The 25,026-nt window shown below is 41.4% G+C and overlaps 1 protein-coding gene across 2 annotated transcripts in view; it reads left to right on the forward strand.

Moving 5' to 3' along the window:
- The first annotated feature begins 1,396 nt into the window (after window positions 1-1,396).
- Window positions 1,397-25,026, forward strand: part of LOC135419443 (multiple epidermal growth factor-like domains protein 6) — a 192,870-nt gene continuing 169,240 nt past the window's right edge. The window contains exons 1-4 of one of the 2 annotated variants that reach the window (XR_010432993.1): window positions 1,397-1,670; window positions 13,864-13,998; window positions 14,650-14,759; window positions 16,209-16,313. Coding sequence is in view for 1 of the 2 variants with exons in the window: in XM_064665802.1 (XP_064521872.1) it covers window positions 1,585-1,670; window positions 13,864-13,998; window positions 14,650-14,759; window positions 16,209-16,313 (436 nt within the window). In the remaining variant the exon portion in view is untranslated. The remainder of the gene's footprint in view (window positions 1,671-13,863; window positions 13,999-14,649; window positions 14,760-16,208; window positions 16,314-25,026) is intronic. The other variant, XM_064665802.1, reaches the window with a different exon arrangement.

Below are 25,026 nucleotides of genomic sequence, written 5' to 3' on the forward strand. Positions count from 1 at the left end.
CCATGAAAAAGAAATCAGTTGATAAAATCTCAAGGGATCATGTCAATGCAAGCTTCAAAGCAATGAACAATATAAACCCAGTTTTCTTGTTATGAATGGTAAATGTTTACTTACTTCAGCAAAGGCCTTGGAAAATAAAAACCATACAGGAAACTGCTTGTAAAGTGTGTGTGAAAGGAACAGCCAGTGGATCTTGTTACAGGACTGAAAGGAAGATAAATTAATGCACTGTAAAATGGAGGCTGACTCCTGACCTGTGAGGATGCTGGTGTATCCATCCAGTTCTCTCTGTCACAAATCTGTACAGGAGCTGGCTTGGAGCAACTTGAGTCCAAGCCCATTCTACTGGAGTGGAAAGAAATCACAGGTTTTAGCATGGGTTGGCTCAGGGCCCATCTGCTTGTTCACAGCCCAGTGCCTGGTTAGTCACAGGTCTCTTGAGAGAGAAAAACTGTGGTGTAATGGACCCTGGGACCTACATTAGATCATAAAATGCTTAAGGTGTGTTTTTCTCATTTTTTATTGCTACTATGTGCAGTTCCCTTTCCAGGTCAGTTGGTCTCCCGTCTCTCACCAGTTAAGGGGAAAGAGTTTCCTTCTGACAGCAGTAAAGGTCTGTAGAGAACATAAAGATGAGAGGATGGATGGTCTAGAGGATGGCAGGCAGCTCTGGGATTTAAAACCCACTCCTCAGTCCCCGGTTTTATGTTCTTGCTGTCACTAACTCTCAGCCGTAGCAGTTCATCCCTCCCTGAAGATGTTAAATGCATTTATTTTCATGGTTACCTCTTTGAAGTGCTCAGATGTGATTGCAATGGGCATCACGCACAGAACAAAGGACCAGAGGAAAAAGGAGAAGCCAATATATGTCTCTGGCAGAGGAACAGAACCAGAGCTGAAGGCAGAGCTGGGGGTGTCCAGCTCTCACATAGAATATCCTGAGTTGGAAGGGATCATCGAAGTCCAACTCTTACCCATGACCAGGACTACAGCAAGATTCACACCACGTGCCCGAGAGCATTGTTTGAACACTTATTGAGCTCTGCCAGGCTTGGTGCCTGGACCACTGCCCTGGGGAGCCTGTTCCAGTGCTCGACCACCCTCGGGGTGAAGAACCTTTTCCTAATACCCACCCTAACCCTCCCCTGACACGGCTTCACGCCCTTTCCTCCCACGTTCCTCCCCGGGAACTGGCGACGGGCACGAGCATGAGTTTGCACGTCCCTTCGCGTCCTACTCAGTGCAAACAATCCCCTCCTCTGCGCCGCGCCCGGAGGGATGTGGAGCAGGAGCGAACTCCCTTTACAGCAGGAGGATGAGGGGACATTGCAGGGGGGGCTGTGAGGGCACGGGCAGCGCAGACCAGAAGCGGCTCCCATGCCCTCGGAGCTCGGGGCGGTGCGGGAGCCCCGGGACAGCCCCGGCGGGGGCGGGTCGAGGGCGGGCTGGGACCGCCCCATCAGTGGCGCGTCTCGCCGCAGCTTTAAATGATTTGGGGGCCGGGGGTGGCAGGGCTGCTGCTGCTGCGGGTGCTGGCGGAGCTGCCGCGGCCGCTCCATCCTCCCTTTCCCCCCCGGCAGCGCGATGGGAGCGGGGCCGGCGCTCCTGTGCCCGTTCCTGTGCTGGGCTCTGGCGAGCGCGGCCGCGGAGCCGCGGCTGCAGCGGGGCATGTGAGTGTGCCGGGGGTCTGGGGGCTCGGGGAGGGGGACAGCACCACCGGGACACGCCGCCTTTGTCCCTGCGGGCGGGTCCTGCGGCCACAAAGAAAGTTTGGGTGGGAGCGCCCCAACTCAGCGCGGTCCCCGCAGCGCAGGGCGCTGACCCGCGGAGCTGCTTTGGGTGGGCACTTGCGAGGCTGCCCGGGCGGGCTCGCCTTTGATGTGGGATCTGAAGGGAGCACCAGGGAGCGCGTCGGCATCCCCGGGTCTGCTCCTGCCTTCCCGTTTAACGAGCGAGAGCAGAGCTGAGCCCTGCGAGGGGCACGCTGAGCTCTACCCGGGGGAGAGCAGCTGGAGGGAGATCAGAGTAACAAACGTGAATCGAGGAGGGGAGAGCAGAGTAACAAATGTGAATACAGGAGGGAAGAAAAGAGACGGGGTGCGGGAGGGGTGGGAGCGCGGGGAGCATCCTCCCGCAGCGGTGAGCGCACACAAAGGAGCCGGGGCCACATGTGTGCGGGAGCGGGGGGAAGTTTCTGTGAGGTGTTTTTGCATGGCGTGAGCAACAAATGGCCTTTGTTGCAAATGCGGCGTAACATTTGTGTCTAGATGTAATTTTCTGATCAAATTCCAAACCAGGGTAGCCGGCAGCGTGCGCAAAATCTGTGGTTAAACTTTGTGCTCGTCGAAATTGAACGTTTCTGGAAACTGTTTCCTGCTTTGTGTACCTTTTCTCTACAAGGCTCTTCTTGTGTTTTTAAGGAATGTCGTGTCCCCTGCTTCCCCCTCAAAGCAACCTGACAACAGTCTTCAGTCTATGTATACCCTAATTTCTAACCTCTTCCTGGGTTTTTTTGGGTTTTTTTGTTTTTTTTTTTTTTTTTTTTTACTTCATCAACTTCATCCCACCCTTTCATGATTTGGTTTCAATGTAGTTATTTCTTCTGTCAGAAAATCGAGATTTCCAAGCCTATTGCTCATTGGTTTTCTATGCAATACCATGTAAATATGTATTCAGCAGAAGTGGTTTATATTACTCCATTTTGCTGGAGCACAAAGTATCCATCACAGTGTTTAGAGAAGTTAAGTTCATTCTGTGGTAAAGCATTTTCCTTTGTTAAAAGTCCTCTTGCTCTCTTTCTGAGCAATTACTCTATTAGGAGGAAGAATAGCATTGGCCTACATTAATCTGTTTGCATTTGACATCAGTAATAACTATGATTCTGCACTTTTGAAGCTGGAGGTGCTGTTAGCTGTGATTTGCCTCCAAACAATTTTTGTTTGCTTTTACCTTTTTGAAGATAGTGTCACTGAAAGAATGCAGGAAACGTTCCCTTCTGGAAATGGTGCTGTGTGAGGATGGGCTGAAGTCACTGGGAGCAGCAGTGCACTGTTTGCCAGCAGCAATCACAAACACCCACCCAGACCCACAGACCTGTGGCAGAGCCTTGAGTGCTTCTCCCAAGAGGCATATTCCTGAAATTGCTGCAATTCTTACTGCTTTCCCTGAGCTGTGGCAAGAATAAGTATTACTCCAAACTTATTTTATGCTATTTAGGGACTGCCTTCGATGTAAACAGAAATACTCAGTCATGACTCCTTAGCCTGCCAGCTTTCACCGAGAAGCAGTGGAATGTCCAAGAGGACTCTTCATGAATTGTCTTTTTCTAGTAATTCTGGTTTGTTCTTTTGACATTGGTCAATGGAATAAGAACAACAAATGTATCCCTTGGAACACAGCACTCTGAGTGTGTTCTTTGCTGTTATTTTGATTGAGATCTTATGTGGCTGAGGCTATACAGGATATTCTTCATAATTGGTTTTTGTTCTGCTGCTAACTTGAGTGCTTACTCCTAGCTAGAAATGCAAGGGATCTGTGTAGATGTTGGTGTTCTGCTTCCAAGCCCCCTGAGGAGATTTAATGTAGAACAGATTACAGGATGACTGGTTATTTCCATCAACTACATTTCCAGACAATTAGCCCTTGATGATCTTGTGTTAGAACTTTGGAGAACACTGGAAGGACCAGAGAACAAATATGCCATTTTCGTTGGAAAGCATATTTGGGCCTCGAAACGAGGAGTAACCATCTCTTATCATAAAAAGCACATTTTTAACAGTGAGCTCTGTAGTCCAAAACTGGGGTATGTAATGACAGTGTAGATGTCAAGTGTGGTTATCCAGCATTGGGTTCACTCTCAGCATCATGCTTCATGGAATTCTGGGATGGTTGTGGGATGGTTCAGAAATGGGAAGTGAGAGTAGTGGGCTTGAGTTGCAGGAATAGGAGCTAAGAGGAGAGGGCTTGGGCTGCTGTCAGAAGTGGTAAATCCTCTTTTAGAGAAATATTCCACTAGGAGTTTGAGCAGTACAAATATCTGCTCATAGTTAGTGGTATAGGACAGAGCAAGAGGCAGGAGTGGTTATGAGGTATGTGCAAGGAACCTCCTTTGTGCAATAAATATTACCTTCCATGGTTAGGACTGGGCTCGAGAATGAATTCCCAGGTGACATGAGTGAGGACTTCTTTGAAAAAACCATGAGATAAGCTTTGTTCCTGGCTTTTCTGAGCCCCTTGACTCTCTCTGTGGTTTTGCAGGTCCAGGATGACATCTGAAGGGGCTGCTTTGGTCTTAGAGGAGCCAGTCACAATCTTGCAATAAAACTGTTTTGTTCAGGGTTTTTCTTTACTGCTCACATGTTGCAGCTGCATATTTTCACTTTATCCATAAACAAGTAAATCTGGTCGCATTCCAAGGAGCACCTGGATGTAGAACTGAATTCCTGGCTGAGTAACTGTTTTCCAGCTTCCTTCAATTCTATGGGGCACTGTAGGATTTCTTGTGCTTTTCCAGATAAATCACATTCCCAAAAGCAAAATCTTCCATTCAGATGTTTATCTGCACTTGCAGCACTCCAGGAAACTTGGCCTTTCAGCTGTACCAGTTGTTGGGCTGGAATGATACAGGACTATCCTTGCCCCAGGTCTCACTGCAAACAGATGTGGCTGTGGGCGCTACTTCCAAGTGACATAAATAAAAATTTCTTTTAAGGAATAATTAAGAAAAAGGTGAAGTCCACTTTTTTTTTGAGGGCTGGAACATATTTCAGGTTAAACTGCTGCTCTTGTACAAAGCATTTCCATACGAAGAGATGCCTCTGGGTTTTGATTGCTACAGTGAAACAAATTGCACGTCAGTTTGAATGTTGGAATGCAATGCAGAAAACAAAGAAACACAAATGCTTCTATGAAGTATTTGGTGATACAGCTTGAACTTGGAGCCTGGAGTTGTGTCATAATACTGTCTAAATGATGTGAAAAGTAGGTTGTGTAGGAATTTCTTGGTGAGAAATTATCTCAGTGTATTAGCCAATACACTGTATTTTCACCTGTGGTGATGCCAATTTGCAGGTGTGAGGAAAGTTTGTATTCCCAGCATTAAATAGGGGCTTAAAGTATTTCTAGTTTGATGTTGTTTTTTTTTTTTTACTGAAATCAGTAATGTAGTAAAATCTCCTTCCATTTCTTTCAATGGGTTATCTTCTGTTCAGAGATTCGACGCTTTAAAAAAAATTTTAAAAGTGAAAATAAACACTTGATAATAAGTGAGCCACTAGTTTATTTATGTCTGCATCTTACATTAAGATTGAGTCTTATCAGCTCTTTAAAGTGATGCTGGCAGCCCAGAGTCACTGCCAGTTGTCTTCAGCTGAAACCTCAAGCACTGCTTCCCATTTCTGCCTCCCCAGAACCTGTAAGGTTGCAATAAACCCTCACTACTCTTGAGTAGCAGCTACTCCAGCCTTTGGCATTTGTGTAATGTGATTCTAGGAACATGGCTGAAATGCTTCAGCATCAAAGTTTATGGTAGTTTCATCCCCTGGATTCCACACCCCTGCCCCCCCAGTCCCTTAATATGCAGTTGAAGTCTGAGGTGTTTCTCATCTTTGTGAATGTGAACATCACCCTGAACAAAAATAGTCTGTTTAGCCTGTGCACTACAGAGTGTTGCCACCAGATAGAGCTCATGCTGGTCAGCATTAGAGCACAGAATCCCATTTTTCAAGACTTTGCACTTAAAGCTTCTGTTTCACAGTTCCTAAAGGAAAATTAATTTTCAATTTAGTCTTTTAACAGATGGTAAAAGGCTCTTTTTTCCGTCTTTTTTTCCCCCCTGGTATATTCGCTGTCAGGAGACTTAAAGATAATGAATGAGTGTCATCTTACTGTAGTACTTTTCCTGATTTATGACATTTTCCTGCTCTTCTGGAGAAAAATGAGATCAAGACTTTCTCCTAAACTCTGAAATAGCTGTAAGACAGGACCATAAAATGTGATTGCCTGAAGTTGTTGTATTTATCAAAGATCTCATGATTGCCTGGAAATATTTTCCAGTTTTATAAATATTTGTTTTTATGCCAGAGACATCACAAACTGTACTTCCAAGAGGCTCAGAAATTTCCTACCCATAAGCACGGTAGCTTATATATATATATACTGTATGATTCTTAAATCTGCACATTTAAAGTAGGTAAGATCCTGCTGCTTTTCAGTTTTAATGGGATTTGGCTTCTCAAGTTACCCTTTGAAAATGTCCACTAAGAGGAGAGAACTTGTCAGGTTTCTTGAGGTTTAATTGTTCTGCATTATGAAATGTTGATATTGTTTAGTTATTTATGCAATAGTTTAATGTTCATACACTGTGTGTTTGCAGTATTGGTGATTTCTAGGAAAATTACCTGTTTTTTGCTTTGACTTCTTTCTTCTGCATTGTTTTTTGTCCGGTGCTGTTTATTTATCCTAGTTCTAGGCATGCCATGATCTAGATATGACAGAGAACATGGAATATTTTTAATAAATTCGAAGAAACCTCCTGGTGAGGAGGGGTGAGATCATCTGTAATGCAAAACTTCATCTTTGGATGACTTGTCAGTAGAACCTCCTGTGATGGAAGCGATGCTTTGGCTCCCAGAGAGTTAACAGCCCATGTTGCAGACTTGTGTTATTCACCAATTAAATACCTTCTCTTTGAACACAGTTAATAGATTTCCTTCCTCTGAAATTCGAGCCTGTTATTGCTTATGTTCTCTCTCAAATCTATTGCTTTCAATTTATTTCCGAGGAGAAAGAAATTTCCTTTCATTACTGCGAAATCAAAGCATTTTAAAATTACGGACTGAACATATGTAGTCTTGGGTCTATGCTTTGGATTCCAGGCTGGTCTTGGTTTAAAACTAATCATTAATTGTTCCTGAGGTGAACTTGAGATTTCTGCCTTTGGTGTAGGATGATGTGTGCTTTAATGTGTACACAAGCTGAGCCCACACTGAGCTGTATTTCAGTGCCTTTGACCTGTGGATGAATATTTGATCTCGAGTATGAAAAGGGGAATGTTATTTTAAATCAGTGCTGATGTTCTTTTTTTGTGTTCTTTAGTAGGAACACCTTGCTTTCCCCTAAAGTCAGAGCAGAATGTGGCACGAAATGTTGTTGAGTAGGGAATGCCATGCCCAGATCGTATTTTTATGTCCACAAATTGCTTCAATATTGAAAATATATCACAATATCTTGGGCTGTGCCTGGAGAGGAGTTATAAGGTGCTCTGTATTGTTTTATAACAAAAAAATCCACTCAAAATATGAAACACTTTGGTGTTTTGGGCCTGGTCTTTTCAGGTTAGAATATTCTCATATAGGAAATGAGTTTTCATACATTTTATCCCTTAGAAGACTCTTCAGTGGTTACTCTTGTGTTTGTCATTGGTGGGGCTCTCCCTGCCTGACTGGTGCATCATCAGTGGTGAAAAATACCATTGCATAAAGTTATCTCTTATAATTGTATTGTTCATGAGGCAAGTCCTGTCCTTCTCTTTGTCTGTAGAATAATACCAGGAATCTGTGGGTTATTTAGAACTTCAATGTAAGTTTCTAATCCAAAAGATCAAAATGTTTGAGGTTCCTCCCCCCCTCCCATTTACCACCCTTGAACAGTAATCCAGTAATGCACACTTGTTAGTTGCTGTGTTTATGTGGCTTAACTTCATAAAATATTGAGCTTTACTGAAATTGCTTAATGTTTAAGAAACAACAAGCAAACAAACAAAACCCAAACCAAACAAAAAACCTCATCAAATGGGAATTTGCATCAGTGGTATCAAGGTTTATAGAGGAGTAAAAGACAGGGAATATTTTAACATGTAAAACCTTGGCATGTAGGGATTTTTCTGACATGTATTAGATGTTAATTCAAAAGTAAGCTTTCAAAATAGAGGTTTTGGCTTAAAACTGTCAAAAGCCAGCAACCACCAGAAAAGCAGTGAACAATTCTTAGATACTGATTGCCCAAATGAAACTGAGGATTTCGCTACCTTCTAACTAATTTAATTGTCAAACAACAGGGCACTTGCTGTGAACCAAAATGAGTTTTCTCTCCCTATGACAAAGTGGTGTGACACTTTAGTGTTTTGTTTTGGTTTTTTTTTATTTTATTTTAATGTTTTAGTATCAGGTCCCTTTGTGCCTTGTTGCCAGAAGAAGCTCAGGTGTGTGTACCTGACAGATTTACTGGGGTAACTTGTGTTACACACCCTTCTGCAGTGGAATAATGGACATGGGTGTAGTGAATGAGAAATTTCAGCTAGAAATGGATGTTGCTACTCAATGCTTTCCTCTATAATGTTGAAATGCTTAGTTTTGTCTATACTCTGGACATTTGTTTGCCTTGTGTTAACAATGAGAACATGCAAGCTATTTCTTAGCATTATATGTGATGTCCCTGATGGTTTTCTAATTACATTAGAGATGAATCCTTGGGACAAGGGTCCTTAAATTGTCTTCTGAAAAGCTGTATGTTGGTGCTGCTTGAGGCTTTGCAGGCCTGGTCACTGGCAGTGATGCTGACCCTCTCCTGGATGAAGTAGAATAAACTGTAAAAATGGATGTGGCAGGGAGCTAAGACTACATGGCACTATTAAAAACAGGGAGTGATTTTTTTATTTATTTTTTTTAAATGAAAAAAAAAAAAAAGGAAAAAATGACTTGGCAAATCATAGTAAAATGATCTGGATGTGCATGTTTATCTCCTGCTTTTCCTGCTAACCAAAATAGATTATTCTGTCTTGGGGGAGGGAGGAGGATGGTTAAATAGGAGCTGAACGACAGGAGCTGCACTTTGATAGCAGTAAGAACTAAAAATCTTATTGTTGTTATAATAGCTGAGTGTGTAATTAATCATCTCCTATTGATCTGCTCTTCATCTGGATGCAGTGCACAAAGGCTGAGGGACTCTCCTGTTCTTTAGCTGCTCCCTATAATCAAGGGGGATGTGAGTAAGACACAGCAGTGCATTAGTCACCTGTGGGCTGGGGAGAGTCTTCTGTGGTGCACCTTCATCCACAGATCCAGAGAACAGCAGGGATAATGAGACCTAATCTAAATGAGCTTGGTGCTTACAATCCCCATCCCAGAGGGCATATAAACATCACAAATATTGATACAGGATCAGGAGAGAGCAGGGATTGATTAGTGGTCAAGAGAGAGGGATGTCCTAATTGTCTCTGGTAGTCCTGATGAATTTTATCAGGGAAATGTGGGGAAATGAGCCTTAAAATAGATTAAGGGTAGAAAGGGGAGTTTGGCAGTTTAAAAAAGAAAAACCTTTTCTGTCATTCCAGGCTTTCTGAATTAATATTGCTATTAAGCAACATCCATCTAGAGACAAAATTTATCTATATAAATAAATATATGTAACTTATTCTTTGGACCTTTTGTTTCTGTGGCCTGTTTCTGAATTTGACTTTCCTTTCTGTGTTGAAATAAAATTTTCTTTTTTCTCCTTTCCAATTGAGAATATATATAGAGAAAACTTTCAAATGACATCTTGTTTGCATATATCATATTGCTGGCTGTTTCCCCTCTATGGTGCCACACATTTCTGCACGGGGCCACCCCACCTTTCTAGAGATCTGGGGATGTTTTGCTCGTGTGGTTGGAGTTGTGAGGGCATTCAGACAATTTTCTGGCCTGAGAAGTTTGTAACCAAAGCCATAATACCAATGTACAACTATTTTCTGATCAACATCAGTGCATCTCTAGAGCAAAAACACTTGTCATCACAGCAGTGGAGAATTTAGCCCTGACTATAATCTTGGTTTCCTTAAGGAGAATTCTTATTTGATGTTGTCAAACTGAATCTGGAAAGGCAGACTATGCTTTTCTAAACTTTTAATAACGGCATAAAGGCATAAAAGCACCGACCAATTAGTGTTTTGAAAATACAGGATTCCAGCAAGTTGCTTCTTATGACAGGTTTCATCTATTGACTGTTTTATGGGAAGATCAATAGTGTTCAGGCTGCAAATTTGTCAGCTGAGGCAGTACAGGCTACAACAGCTCATTTTTTAGAAGATGTTAACAGCCACCTGACTTAGTGTAGAAGGTGGTGTCATTCACTTAGTCTCTGTGGAAAGACCTAAAATCAGACAGACAAATCAGTCTTTGCTTCTTATTCATTAAGGTTTTGATTTAAAGTTTGCACTGTAGAAAGAAGCCTTTAGGGATATGTTGATGTGTGTTTGCTCTCTCACTACCGTTAAATCTGCCTCACTTTAGCTTCTTGTATTGAGCTGGAAGAAAGTGGGTTGGTGGAATGAGAGATTTAATTTAATTGTCATTCCGAGAGCCAAGTGTCAGGCTCATGTTAGGCAGAAAATGAAAATATCCCTGTCACAGAGATATGATGTATGTTTGTAACCGAGAAACAAGAAAAGGAAGTGTCCAAGGCCAGGTTGGACAGGGTTTGGAGCAGCCTGGTGTAGTAGAAGATGTCCCTGCCCATGGCAGGGGAGCTGGACCTAGGTGATCTTTAAGGTCCCTTCCAATTCAAATCATTCTGTGATTCTATGGTAGAGCTATTCCCTTTCTTTTTAGAATTCTAAACACAGGAATGACATCCTGCCTGGAGAAGCTTTTAATTTTCCCTGAACTTTCCTGTTGTGCAGTGGTTCACAGGCACCACAGCCACACGATTAGTCCAGGCTGCTCTTGCTTCATGTTGGTCTAATTATCTGTTCATTAGAATCTCAAGTCTTCAGCTGGAAGTGTGTAGGGTGTCTTTTGTTTAAAGGGCAGTCTCCTAATGCAAATATTAAGAGAGCTTTCTGCCTCGCCTGAGTCAGACTGACAAGCTAATAATAGCCTTCGTGTTAGCCTTGGCTAACAGAGAGCATCAGGATAAAAAGGTTTTAAGGGACTGGTGTATCAATCAAATCATGGGCCATAATATGCATTTGAGTGTTTTGCTTGTTTTAACACTTAAACTCCCATTAAGAAGTATTTTCTGAATGCAAAGGGCACGGGAGTAAAAATGGAGCTGTTCTCCTCTAAATACACCATTACATCCACTTGAGGCTTCAGGTCAGCCTTGGATGGCCTCTATTAGCAGAATCCCACAGTACAAAAGCTTTCAATAGCTTTCAATAGCTGTGGCCTTGTTCAAGTCACTGTCCTTAAGTTAATAGGTAAGGTATCAAATAAGTCAGATGGCTTAAAAACTGTCGTGTTGGCTCTGGGGGGGGAGCTGTGAAGATGGTGAATGGTTGGAGAGGGCATGTTTGATTCCCAGCTTTGCCAGCAGAGGATTACATGTTATGCAATTGCTGCAATTTAATTATAGTGTTTCAGTGGTTTTGATATCTGCCTTTAAATTATCCCAAGGGCATCTAGGAGGAATGGCTTACTTTGAATAAATCTTAATAAATATATGACTGCTGCTGGCTTGTTTTGCTCTGTGAGCGCCATTTGTCCCTATTAACCATATCCTAGAAGTCAACACAGCTATTCCTGGAAACATGGCAATATCACATGAGCAGGAACTTATGGGATGGGCTCAATATGTCATTACAACAATTGTCAGCTTCTCCCTTTTATTTATGGAAGAGCGATGCATATGAATGTACCTTTATCTGGGAAATTTTAGGCAATTCTAATAAAAGGAGATATGCATGAATTATCAGAACATGATGTTCTATTCACTGGAGGGAGAGTCATTTTAAAAAGCCTGCTAAGTGAGACATGGTTGCTAAGTAAGGAGAGGGTTTTATTAGACCAACTGACGTAATGGAACAAAAAAAAAAAAGGCAGGCAAGATTTTGGGTGCACAAAGATCTTCTTCAGATGGGAAACAAATGGCAGACTTTGGGCTAAGAATGGCTTGGGAACAATGGCTCTGAACTTCAACTGAATCTGTTAAATGGGGAGGTAATTCCAAAGGGAAGGGATGGCTGGAACACATGGGAAGGATTGCTTAGTGATGGAAGTGGCATGGGAATGTGGAGGAAGGCTGGTTTCTGGAGGAATTTACAGCAATCTGAAACTGTGCTGTAACTGTCTTCTATCCTCCTTCAGAGTGTTGGGAGCTGCAGACAGGGCAGACCCAAGGAATGGGAAATACAGAGCAATATAGAAATTAGACTCTGCTTTGGAGAAGGAAGAACGTGGGGGGATGTCCCCGGGCAGCGTGGTTTGATATGATGGAGATGAGCAGTTTCTCTAAAGCCTGGGAGCAAGAAACATTCAAGTTCAGGAAACTAACTTCTGTCAGACAAGGTTTTCTAGTACAAATGGACTCTTTACTGTCCTTCCATGGTGTGATAGGACAGCTGGAGAACACAGTTGAGGACTTTTTTCTGTCATCCTTTACGCTGGCTACCTGAATTCCTGAGGGGGTGGTTGGCTTTAAAATCTGTTTTTAAATCTCATTTGCTTCTCTACGGAAGTGTCCTTGTTCAGCAAAGGACTTCTTTCCCCTGAGGTAAGATCCCAGGCATTTCCCTGGGAGCTGTGGTACCTTTGGGAGACCTGGCTGGATTTCCCATCCTCTGGGCTTGGCAGGACCGCTGGTCTCTGTAGAGTACAGGGAATATTGTGGAGTGGATTTGATCTAGGCAGGGTTTCTTCCATGTATTCAGCTCAGCAGTAAAATTGATCATGGTTATAGTATTTTCCTGTTCTGCACAGGCTTAATTTAATGATATTTGTAAACTACTTGAAGACCTGTGGATGAAGGATGTGCTCTATTATTACCAAGGCTACTTTGTGTGGTGTTCAGACATAATAGGGAGCCTCTGAGATAAAAAGCACCATAAATCTTGAATGAGATATTAACAATATCCAGTGTAGCTGATGAGAACTAACTGCCAGGCAGCTGTTGGGCTGGAACTGTTCTCTCTTATTTGAGCAACCCCCCCTGGTTTTGTAGCACAGGCTCATGTTCATACCTGTGCTGAGTGACAGAGGAAACAAGTGTGACAGTGTGTGTGTTACTTGATCACTCTTTAGCTTGAAGAGAGGTCTCAGACTGAAATTTGGGGAAAGACTTGTCTGCTGAATGTTGTTGTTGTCAGAGTGGGTAAACAAGGTGCCTGTTCCCCTCTGTGTTTTAGTTATTGAGGCTTAAGTTTGAAAAGCCTCATCAGGCTGTCTTGGGGAATCGGTAATTAAATTATTGTGTTAACAATCTGTAAACTGCTCGAAAAAATTAATTTCATTTTGTTGCAGCAAGCTCCTGTCTCAAAAGATGGCAAACTCCCTCAGTTTCTGTGGTTTTAGTTAGACCCTGCAAGTTTGATGCTGTTGTTTTCTGTCATAGAGAATTTCCTCATTTACACCAGGACAAAGGAATTGGGACAAGGCTGACAATCTCTGCAAAACCATCGACATGTAACCTTTTTTTTGACCCTCCATAGCTCCTGCAATCCTGCTATTTTTGAACTCTGACTAGGTAGCAGGATGAAGATTACATATCATCCTCCAAAGTAGCATTTTTATTTTGGTCTTGTTATTTTAGGAATAATCAGCAGAGAACAAGGATACTTCCCCTTATGAATTTCATGTGCTTCCCTGAGGGGACTGATAGCAAGGGAGGGCTCTTACAGAATACACAATTTCCCCAGCAATAGTTTAGATAAATCTTATCTGCCCTTGAATCTGTGGTAAATCTTTCAGTGACTTGTGTGGAGCCTGAATTTCAGTGTATGTTTACGTGCTGCTTCCTAAGGCGTAGAGCTGCAACATTTTTAAACAACCGTATAAATTCTGTTTCAAACTGTTATTAACTGTTATGCATAGAATAATTTTATGTATATTTCTCTAAATGTCTGAATTTTATGCTGGAAATAATAAAGTATGTCTTTTTCTTTCCCTCAAGGCCGAATGTGTGCCCAGTGTTTGAGTTGGCCCTGGTGGGACACCAAGAGCCCTGTGTTCAAGCCTTTAGTCGGATGGTCAAGATGTGGAAACAAGGGTGTACAAAGAGGAGGTGGTGTGTGAGCTATGAGAGAAGGTAATATATTATCTATCCTTATAAATGGATTTCATTACTAACCTTTGTGCAAGTTCTTTTGCTTTGTGAGAAAATTGTAAACTTCTTTCATCTGAAATGTGTGTGACTTGGTTATGGACATAGTGCCCTGCTGAGACTTTACTTAAAATCTGTTATTACTGAGAAGAAAGTGTGACTTTTTTAATGTGTTTTGGATTGGTCATGAACTTCTTGGCTGGCTTTAGATCACAATTTTACATTATCAGAAAATGCTCCTGTCTCATTCTTGTTCAGGTGAAGTCCAGCTGTCAAGTCATTGACTTTGAAAAATTAAACTTCTTTCTGTTTCTGTCATATGCTTGGAACTGATGGGAGATCTGACTCCCCCAACAGCTAAACCCAAAATTGATTGCAAAACAAAATTACTCACCTTTGACTAGCCTGAATACCAATTCTTCAAAAAAAAAAAGTGGACATAATAACATATAAGAGCTATTGGATGTTATCAGGATGCAGTTTGCTATATTTGCTTCATTTTTAACAAGAGCTTCTGATAGAGGCTGAAAAAAAAAATCTAGTAAATATGACAGATGAGTAGAGTTAATTACTGATGAGATGTCAATAAGTGGAATAGGAGTTGTGATTGTTCTCTGAAACTTCCTCTCCTCAAAGGTCTGGGTACTACACAGTTTACAAGCAGGTGTACAGGATGGAGCACCAGACTGTCTACAAGTGCTGCCCTGGGTGGGTCCAGCGTGACAACGAGCCCGGCTGTTTGCACTGTAAGTTGGTGGCAAAACTGTGACAAACCAAGGGAGATGACATCCCTTAGCCCTTGCCTTCCTGCTGATGCCTACTTCTGGAAAGATGGATTTTGTTTCTTGCTGTTTATAACTGGGATTTCCAGTTCTAAAGAGGTGATCTAGTGATGGGGAAAGGAACGTCCTTTAAAAATACAAAAGCAGTCATGTAAAAGTACCAGATAGCTCTAATTTTAATCTGACTGTTTAGATTAACAGTCTAAACTCTGATTATAGTTGTTGCAGCATTTTTGTGCCAGTCTGGCTTTGACAGGCCAGCCAAATTTATTGCTGTCACCCAAATTATGCAAAGAAATCTGCTGTAAGGCACTTGTTTCTTGGATGTAGCACTCACTGCAGAGCCTGCCTGGGTTTGGCTTTTTCATTGCTGTTGTTGCCATTGGAGCAATTGTGGTTTTGCCCTGTGGTTCTCCATCTGATGAGAACCTCTTTCTATCTAATCATGATTGGATGTTTTCCTTAAAGATTGAATTTAATTTAAATGATAAGGAAGTGCTTCAGCCACTGTTAACGAGACATCAGTAGAAGATGGCAACCTACTCAGTGTTTAGTTTTGTTACTGTTTTGTCAGTAATTGTATTTTCTGTATGAAAGTTAGCATCTGTTCTTATGTATTTTTTTTAATCTTCAAACCAACTTGAGGGCTGCGTTCAGACATCTTGCTTTTATGATTGCCTTTGTAGTTAAAAAATTAAAACAAGCCTGAGAGGTGTTCCTGTTAGTTTTAGCCTGAATCTACATATTTAGTGTGCACCTGTTTAGTTGTAAGAAGTCAAAGATATGTTTACAATCTGTATGTTAATCTCTGGTGTAAAGGAATTTAATGTACGTTAGCACCAGTGGCAATATGAAATTATTTTCTTCCTGAAAGAGCAGTGCAGACTTGCTTTGAATTCTTTAAGGCAACAAAGTAGTTGAATTACTCTTTTATATTTGATACTCTTTGCAACTTTGGCTCAAGTCTGTGGAATTCAAGTTATTGTAAATAAAAACTGTTCTTTGTTGGAGGAAGGGAAGAATTGTCATTCCCTTTCACATGTAGAATATTTTTTAGTACACCAGTGGTTCTTAACCATTGCTGCTTTGTTGTGGAGCAGTTCCTCTGCTCTTTCATTCTGGATTCAGGCAGTGCTTTGAGACCTTAGAAACTGTCTTCTGCCTCTGAAGCATCTTCAAGTTAAACTGCATTATCTTAGTCTTATTTTTATTAAACTTCTTCATGTCAACATGGTAGCTTTACCCATGACAACAAGTTCTACTGAAATCTAACCTTTCCACTTAAATAAAAAGCTGGATTTCTTCTTGTTTGGAAGGTGTTGTTACAACAGGACTATGACAAAGGCAATTCTGGAGGATCCTCGGCACAAAATCCACTAAAATCCCCTGTTTCATTCTGTTTGTGTGCACCAGTGCTCTGCACAGCTGGCACTTGCTTCAATGGAGGCAAATGTTCTGAAGAAGGATCCCAGGTGTGCCAGTGTCCTGCAGGATTTCAGGGTCCTCGCTGCCAGTATGGTGAGTCAAATGTAAATTGTCTCAAATGCATCTGGTGTTTGGGGAAAACACACATTCAACAACAATTGCTATAACGTGAATATTTTTTTTAACGTTGACTTAAAATTAAAGATGCCTTTGCTGCACTTCTGAGTGTTTATTTGGTCGTTCTCTTATTGTCTTTTTTTTTTTTTTGGTACTGATTTATAACAAAGCACGATGAAAATTTAATTTGATTGATATCAGATGAGTGAGTGTCTGTAAAGGATAATATCATTGGATATCAGCAGTGGGGTCCAGTGGAATATCTTTCAATGGCTTCTCAACTTCCACGTCCTTGTGGTGCTCTTACTAAATTTCTCAGCATTGTTTTTACACTTGTGAAAGTAAATTCTGAGTCAGAAGAGGTGGGCAGTGGGTAAAGAATGTAGCAAGTGAACCAAATGTACTTGTTCATGGGATTTCTTTTGGTGCATCTGAAGGTAGGAAGGCTGGTTTTACAGATCACTACCAAATATTTCCTAGTATTCTTGGAGTAATTTATTCACCGATCTTTCATTTCACTAACTGTGTTCTAGCATATCATAGACTAAATTCTATATGACTTAGACTATCACCCACTCTCAATGAGAATCCTTTATGTCTCATACACTGGCTCACAATCTATAAACCCACAATGCTTGTCTTGTAATTTAACATACTGAGTAAAGCTCTCCAGAATTACAGAACTGCATCCATTTGGCTTCTTAAGGGAAGGAAGAAAGTCATTCCTTCAGAGTAGGCTGTGATTGGGACAAAGGATTTCTTTTGTATCAGGCAAATGATAATTTCCTTTTCATCTGAAGCACATTTTGTTTTGTTCAAAGAAAGGCAGATTTTTAAGTACTTTGGGTCTTCCCTTTTAAATTCTAATATGTTCCTGTCCTCACCTGGCTTGTCTGTCATGAAATATAAGTGAGAAGGAATGTAATAAATAAAATGCAGAGCTGCTTACAATGAATGTTCTGCTGACATGAGACCACACTGTGCCAGCAGCTGCCTTCAGACAGAGTTAGTTCAGTCAAGCTGTGATTGTGTATCTCTTTACTGCCCAGTGAAACCACCAGTTTATATGGATAAGTTGATATGAACCAGAGTGACACCAATGCAGGTTGCTTTGTTTGTAGCTTACAGAAGAGCTGCTGTTTCCAGGTAAGAAAGATCAGGCTCTCTAAGAAGCTTTCACCAAATGCAATATAAGTTTTAGCAAAATATGAACTGTTCTTGCTTGTCCTTTGAGTCTCCTTTTGCCTGGAAATACCTACAGCACTAAGGCATTCCCCATGGGCAGATTATGTGGGTGCAGCCTGTGGACAGCACAGGTCAGGTTTTCAGACTGAACTGAGACTGTTCAGTCTCTATTTCACAGGTTGGTGACTGCAGACACTGTAAAACAATGAGAGGTATCCTGCAGTTCTTGCTCTTTGCAGTTGGGTGGAACTTTTTATCTTGGTCGTTTTGTCTGCTCTCTATTGATTCCTGAGGTCTGAATGGAATTCCAGTCGTCATCATTTTCAGGTTTGTACAGCAGCTGCTATCGCAGCCTGGCAGGAGTAAGTTTATAAATTAAATTCTGAAGGAAAAAAACCTCCTTTCAGGAAGAATGTTATGGACCATTCACCTGCCTAACAAAAGCAAGGTAATTTAGAGTGTAAGGCCTCTTAACCAGTGCAGGCATCTCCAGTCAGATGCTTGTGAGGTTTGTATCATGTTTGTGCAAGCAAAACTGGATAAGAAATGTACTGTGGGACTAGCAGCTACAGCCTCTAGTTTTCCTGGCTGATGTTGGAATATTGCTGTGAAAGTAGCTTGGATTTAATGCAACTGCATTACTTAATGGTAATGCACTGTGGGTTTAAATGCTCATTAAGTCTAGACCCTGCCTTGCCTACTTGCCTGTGCAACCTTACTGTAAAATTGACTGTTTTCCTTCCAGCACTTGAACTAAAGGAAAAGGGATCTCTCCTACCAGCATCTTTTGCTTTGAGGATTCTGTGGAATAGATGAGTTCCAGGAAAACCACAGATTGTTTTTGGAACATGTGCTATAACATGGTAGTGGAAAAGCTGGTGCTATGAGCTGTGAGGCTGTCAGTGGGGACTGTTGGTGCAGAGGCCCCTGACCTTGTACCTTGAGACTCTGTCCCTCAGCTACCTCTTTGGCAGGAGTGTTCAGGAAGCTGTTTCAAGGGCTTTTACACAGGGGAAGGGAGGCTCTAACTGGATATGAGACCATAAACTGCCGGCAGAAATCTGCCCCTTGGATGTTCTTGGTTGTAATCTTGGTTTCTGTCACTTTTGGTTTTGTGGCCTCCTGTCAATCTCCTGACAGAGGAGGAATCATGGACATTTCATAGCTGCACCTGCACTCACTGGAGCAAAATTGCTGCATGTATCCCATTTATATCTCCCCCTCTACAACCCTTTTGCTTATCTTCTTTCTGTTTCTGTCATCAGTGGTGACAGTTAATTTTAAAGTTCTGCTTCTGCAGTAACTCTCATGATCTCCTTGCTGGGTGCTATGATCTGCAGACAATAGACAAGGAATTATTATAAAAATATTATTAAATTCAGTTACTCTAAAAAGCAAATGGGAATGTACATCTCAAGAACCTTCCAATCTTGCTTTTCCTGCTGGTGAAGTTTGCTTGCCATTAAGTTAGGAAGTAGATCAGCGTCCTGGAAATGAAGATTTGTCCTGGGCTGTCCTACAGAAAGTTTGTGATGGATCATCCAGAATGACTTATGACAGCCCAGTGCCTCACTTCAATCTGAGCAGAGATGATTATTCACGATTGGCATGATCTCAGCTAATGACTTTTCAAAGATATCCTGTGGTGTTTTTTGCAGCCTGGAACACGACGCATTCCTGATTAGATGCTGAAAGGGTCAGGGTTCCTGTAACAAACTTACTGTAATTGTGTTTAGAAATGTGTTACTGCATCTCTTGTACACGTCACTCTGCAGTTTTATTATTTCACACACACAAGCAGCAAATAAAAACTCAGAAGAAAGATTTATGAGTGAAATGGTCGAGTTCTTCATCCAGCCATTACAGGGATTCGGTAACAGATTGAGCTGTCTCTGGCATTGTCTGCTGCAATTCATCTTGTAATAATAGACTTATATCAATTACAATGTGAACTTGCAAGCTGGATTTCTTTCTATTTTTTTTTTTTTTAACTTGTTTGGAAGTTGTGATCCCCACGGCTCCCAGAGAAAGGGAGAGAAGACTTGTAACAAAATGAGAAGGTAAAACCCAGCACTGAGAATAAAGTCTGCTGCAGTGCTGGTGTCATTGTTATTCACTAGTTGTCCTGGTAATCTTGTTCAAGGCCTGCTGGCCACCTGAGCTGGACATGGAAGTAAATTAATTTCATTTAGCTTGTTTAATTCAGCCCTGGGACTTGCACTTGGACATGCAGCTAGTGAAAACATCCCAAATTCTACAACCGAGTATTATTTATTTACTCTTCGCATACATAAAATTGATCAGTGCAAAATGAGGGGTTAGTTTTGGCTCTTAAACATTTTGTCATCAAACCTCAAGTTGTTGCTGGTTTTACCAAATGTCTCCCGATGGTTTTAATATTAATAGTAAAAGACAGAGTGAGAACTGAAAAAATTACAGGGTTTGTAATTTCATGACTGCAACAAAGGTTTTGCAAGAGGCTCCCATAATTAGGAAAGAATAACTACAACTCTCTGACATGATGGATGTTATCAGAAGATGTTTAAAAATAGGTGAGGAATGTCCAGGGCAAACTTGTCAGGAAAGTCATCTCATGGTGACATGATGTTTGTCATCTTAGCTTAATCATTTGAAGAAAGCTGAACACAATATTCCAGTGTTTAACAGATCAAGTGTCAATAGATTTAAATTTTACAATGTAATGTTTGCTGTAACACAGGTGGAATTTTAAATGCTTTTACAGTACCTGATGTAGATTACTGAGGATTGTAGGAAAAGCTTCCCAAGCCCACATCTCGAGTGCAGTGTGGTCTGCTGAGTGCAGTGCTTGCCTGATAAGAGCTTTCTTTTTCACCTGCCACTGACCTTGGATATTAGTGCAGTAACTTTTAGCAAATTATCCCACTATGCCTCGATTTCTTTGTCCACGAAGTGTTGATAATGACAGCGTGTTCCTTTGTAAAGCGCTTTGAGACCCAGGTAATTAAGTGTCAGATAATGGCATTGGAATGTGTGTATAAAGGCAAAATGCATGCTGCATGGGTAGCTAAATGAAATGCTTATGAGATAGATATTCATCAGTTCATTGACTGGCTGTCAATCTCTTCCCTAGCTCTGGTCACACGCTATTAAGATATTGAACTATATAAAGATCCTAGTAAACAAAAATGTCAGCACCTCCTAGTCCAGGTAGTTCAGAGTTTTTACACTACGGAACTACTTAAAACAAAAGTGGGTGTGTTTGGTTTTTTGGTTTTTTGTTTTTTGTTTGTTTTTTTTTTTAAACCATTGATTAAAATCGCAAGAATTTTGATGTTACTTCTTGCAAATAAAAATATTTGCTCATTCACCGTGAAAAAGAATTTTCTTCCATTTTCCTCTAGGAAATACTTCTTCCTGCAAAGAATTATTTGATAAAACTTCTGATTAATGCACTGTCTGCCATCCTGGTGTCTTGTAGAGATGCAGATTTTCTTCTTAGAGACTGAAGACCTACACCAGCCTTACAGGGCAGTGTACATCCACGAGCCAGTGCTATAAATTTTCCTTCTCTGTAGGTCCTTTAAAATAGCAAATGGGAAAGTGAGAGCTCCCATGGATCTATTGCCCATGGATATGTCTTCTGTTTTCATGGCTCTCTCTTTCCCAGTGAAAAGAGATAATGTTTGAGTATTTGTGTCGGTAGATTAGTTCTTAAAGTGCTTATGCAGGGCTGCTGATAGCAGAACCTTCACTGTTCCAAGGGTTCTGGCCTTTTTTTCCCCCCATATTTTGGTTATGAATCCTGTGCAGTTTTACCAAAGTGCAAATCCTGTGCACTTTTAACATGAAAATTCTCCATAGGGAGGGTGGAGAGGAAGGTACAAAGATAATTTATGCTCAGATTGCTCTACTTTAGTGCATATAATATCTTGAAGATATCAGGGTTTTTTCTGTTCTAGCACAGTCATTCTGCTCCAAATGACTCAGTCTCATTAGTGAAATTCCACCGAGCCTCTCAGGGCAAGGGAACAGAGATGACTGATTAGGCTGCTCAGGATTGCAAAGTGCTTGTCCTCTGATAGGAAGAAACTTTGTGATCATCCTCTACTCCTACTGGGACCTGCTCTTCTGTTCTTCCTCTGCTCCTTTTCAACTCTCAGGAAAACTGATCCATCAGTCCTGTACCTAATTTTTGGCTACCATACTCTTCTGGTGATTGAGAAGCGCTGGCAGACAGCAAATATGAAGGTGTAGGTGCTTTTAGTCCTTCCTGTGGCAGTGAAGGAGCCCCAGAGAGCTCTTGACAGCTTTGAGAGCATCCTGTGGGCTGGGTATGTGCTGCAGCACTCGAGAGCTGTGCCATCACTTGTGCCTGCATTAGGGACTGTGCTAATGAGCACTTTCTTAGCACTTGTCAGAGCAATAGCAGTGCTGTGTGCTAGAGTGTCCAAAACCCTTCCAAGCAGTAAAACTTGAAAACGTGTGTTTTAAGCAGCAAACACAGCTAACAAGGTGTGTTGATGTGTTTCATCTCATCAGAAGTTAAGAGCAGAACGTGGCACCTCCTTTGTCATGTGTGAAGCACACAGGGGGCACGAGCAGCAGGGAGGATGGTGCTTAAGAGCCTTTACTTTGCATGTGGCAGGTTGGTTGTGGCCAGCAAGTAATGCTTGGTGTGGTGTTAAAGAAGCAGACACTCTCATCTCAGCCAGTTCTAAAGCAAATGGTTTTAATTCAGTGAAAGAACAGGCAGTCTTGGTTTGAAACCCTAATATAAATTTGTCATATTGCAAAAGCAGAAGCCCTTGATTTAGATGAATTGATCTGAGGATCCAGTAAATATTTACCTCTTTGCTGTGATTCTTTCCTACACTGAAGATTTCACAGACACTTAAAACTGCTTCAAAGGCAGTTTCAGGTGATTTTTATTCAGTGTTAAGTGTTCTACTGCTCAACATGCATTTGAAAAATACCTCTTATTTAACTTACTTTTGGTGACTTTGGATTTAAATTCCTACTTCAGTTGGCTTGAAAACTCTGCCCTTGCTAAATGCAGCCTAAAGTAAGGGTGACCTTTTCAAATTTCCTCTCTCATTGTCGGTATCTTATTTCATACTAAGATACTGCTGTTTTTACTGTGTTAGTCCTCTTAGTCTGCACCTCTTCACCTTCCTTGGTGTTGTCTGTAGCACACTGGCATCAGGTGAGTTCACACCAAAAGCAGCTTTGTATCTCAGTGTAATCCTCAGGGTATTATCAGCCTCTGTCAGGGCTGAATTGGTGTCCTGCTTTTGGATGCTCCTTCATTTGGATGCTCCTCATGCAATCTGCCTTTTGGTGACCTTGGAAGCTGCTTTAGGTGGGGCTGTGAAACATCACAAGGTCTACAAATCCAGGTTTGGACTTTCCAGAAGCAAGGGGAACATAGGAGAAAAAACCTGATGTCTTTCTCTTTGAGTGCATAATTAGTTTACTAACTTTAATGACATTTTAGCCAAAGTCTCCTGATATAACCTTTTAGATAGCTGGAGACCTTTAGCACTTCAGTGGCCTAATTACCTCAAAAATCTGAAAAACAAAAATTCACTGGCTGATTTTCTTTTTTTTTCTTTTTTTTTTTTTTTACCCCTAAACCTTAATGAAGCCTGTAAATTTTGCATTGGATTTGAAAATGTTTTGAGAAAGAAACTATTTTAAGTATTTCAAAAAAAATCTTTCTAATCTACGGTGTCACCCCCTAGGTGTGGATCTGTCAAAACAGTCACCTGCTGTCAGGGTTTGGTCTCATGGTGACACACCTTTCTCTGGTCTATCTCCTGTACTCTGCACCTTGATGGCAACTGATAGGTGTCCTGAAACTTCAAATGTACTATGATTTGAATATTAAATTTTAGACATCATATATTCATATTCATTTGTGACTAGAGATCATTGGACCTAAATATAAAAGGTCACAGGCCTGGAGCTGATTAGAAACCCATGAGAAAGATGAGTTGAATGTTCTTTGGTGCAGAGACAAATGTAGTGCTCAGAACACTGCAGAAGGTTCGGGCTATCTGCAGTGTCTCAAGAAAAAAAGTTATGATTAAGATAAAATGATGTTATCTAAGTGATAGATAAGAGTTGATTCAGAGGTTAATTCCAGTTATGAGCAAGATCCTAGGAAGGATTCAAAAAACCTGAAAGCATAGCTTTCTCCAACCTTTCCATTCTTTTTTCTTCACCTTCCCCCTGCCTTTGCTTCCCTCTTCACACCCACCTGCTCTTTGCCAGTGCTGTCTATAGAAACACCTTTCAGTGCTGGTAAGATATGAACCTCTCCAGCTAAAAAGCCCTTTAAAGTAGCCACTAAAAAGTCAGGAGGAATAAAAGCCTGGCCGTTCTAAAATGAGAATGGTAAAACACTGATTGAAAAATCGTGACTGGCTCTCTCCTGAATATGACAGGATATAATAATCAGCCCATCTTGCTGAAAGGCTCTTGAGTGCCTGGGCTTCAGAGCCACTAGGATGGAGGGACAGATAGACAGGCAGTGGGGAAACAGCAAACAAAGATGTCAAAAGTAAATGAACCTCAGAATAACCACTCAAGAGCGAATTCACCCATATTGTCTTCGCTACAAAAAGCTGTTTACCTTTGGCAGCAAGCACAAAGTGAAAAACAATAGGGGAAAAGTTGCTTTCTAGCTGCTGGCATTTATTTGTGGTTGGTTCAGGAAATGTACTGAATGTTGTGTGCAGAGATGTTGGAGATTCATTCTTATGCCCCCCCCCCCCCACTACCAAAAGGTGAGTGAGCAGACCTTCAGTCTCTAGGAACATCTGGGTTCTGTTTCATGATTCCTGCTGGTCTCTGTGACCGTGGGCAAATTTATTTGGGTTTGCAGCTTGCTTCAGTGCAGTGCAGAGGGATTTGAGCTGGATCACAATCAGGTAATGTGGAGGAGTTCAGCCTGTGGAACCGTGGCTGGGCTTTGACAACACCCAGTTCATGAAGTGATGTAGCTCTGGATGCAACCCCTATATTACAAAAGCATCTAGATAATGTAGGGTTTTGACTGATTTGGCAGAATATCCAGCAGATCATTATGTTTTTAAAAATCATTTTGCCAGCATATTTTGGGAGTTTTTCAGAGTGAAGTTGGAGATGGTCACTATGCATCTCGTTCTCCTCTCAACAAATAGCTCTCCCTTTTTTTAACCTTCCTGTGCTTGGAGTGAGAGGTCAAGCACTTCTGCCTTCTGCTGTGCTTTCTCACCCATCCTCAAAAATGTTTGGACTGATGCAGGTTTCCAAAGAGGTGCAAACAAAGCTGAGTTGACTGTGGCTTTCTACTTCAGTGCATTAGTCTTGCATGTCGTTGCTGATTGCTGTTACTGCCATGAAGTGTTCTTGGGGATTGTCATTGCAATGTTTCTGATAAAAGGTAGGAAGTGGAGTTGCCTTGAGCAGCACCTCAAGAATTGTGACTGACAAAGTCAAATTTAGGTAGCTAATTATTTTTGCTGACCTAAACGCTTTG

Source organism: Pseudopipra pipra, chromosome 10, assembly GCF_036250125.1.
Source record: "Pseudopipra pipra isolate bDixPip1 chromosome 10, bDixPip1.hap1, whole genome shotgun sequence".
In the NCBI taxonomy this organism is placed as follows: Eukaryota; Metazoa; Chordata; class Aves; order Passeriformes; family Pipridae; genus Pseudopipra; species Pseudopipra pipra.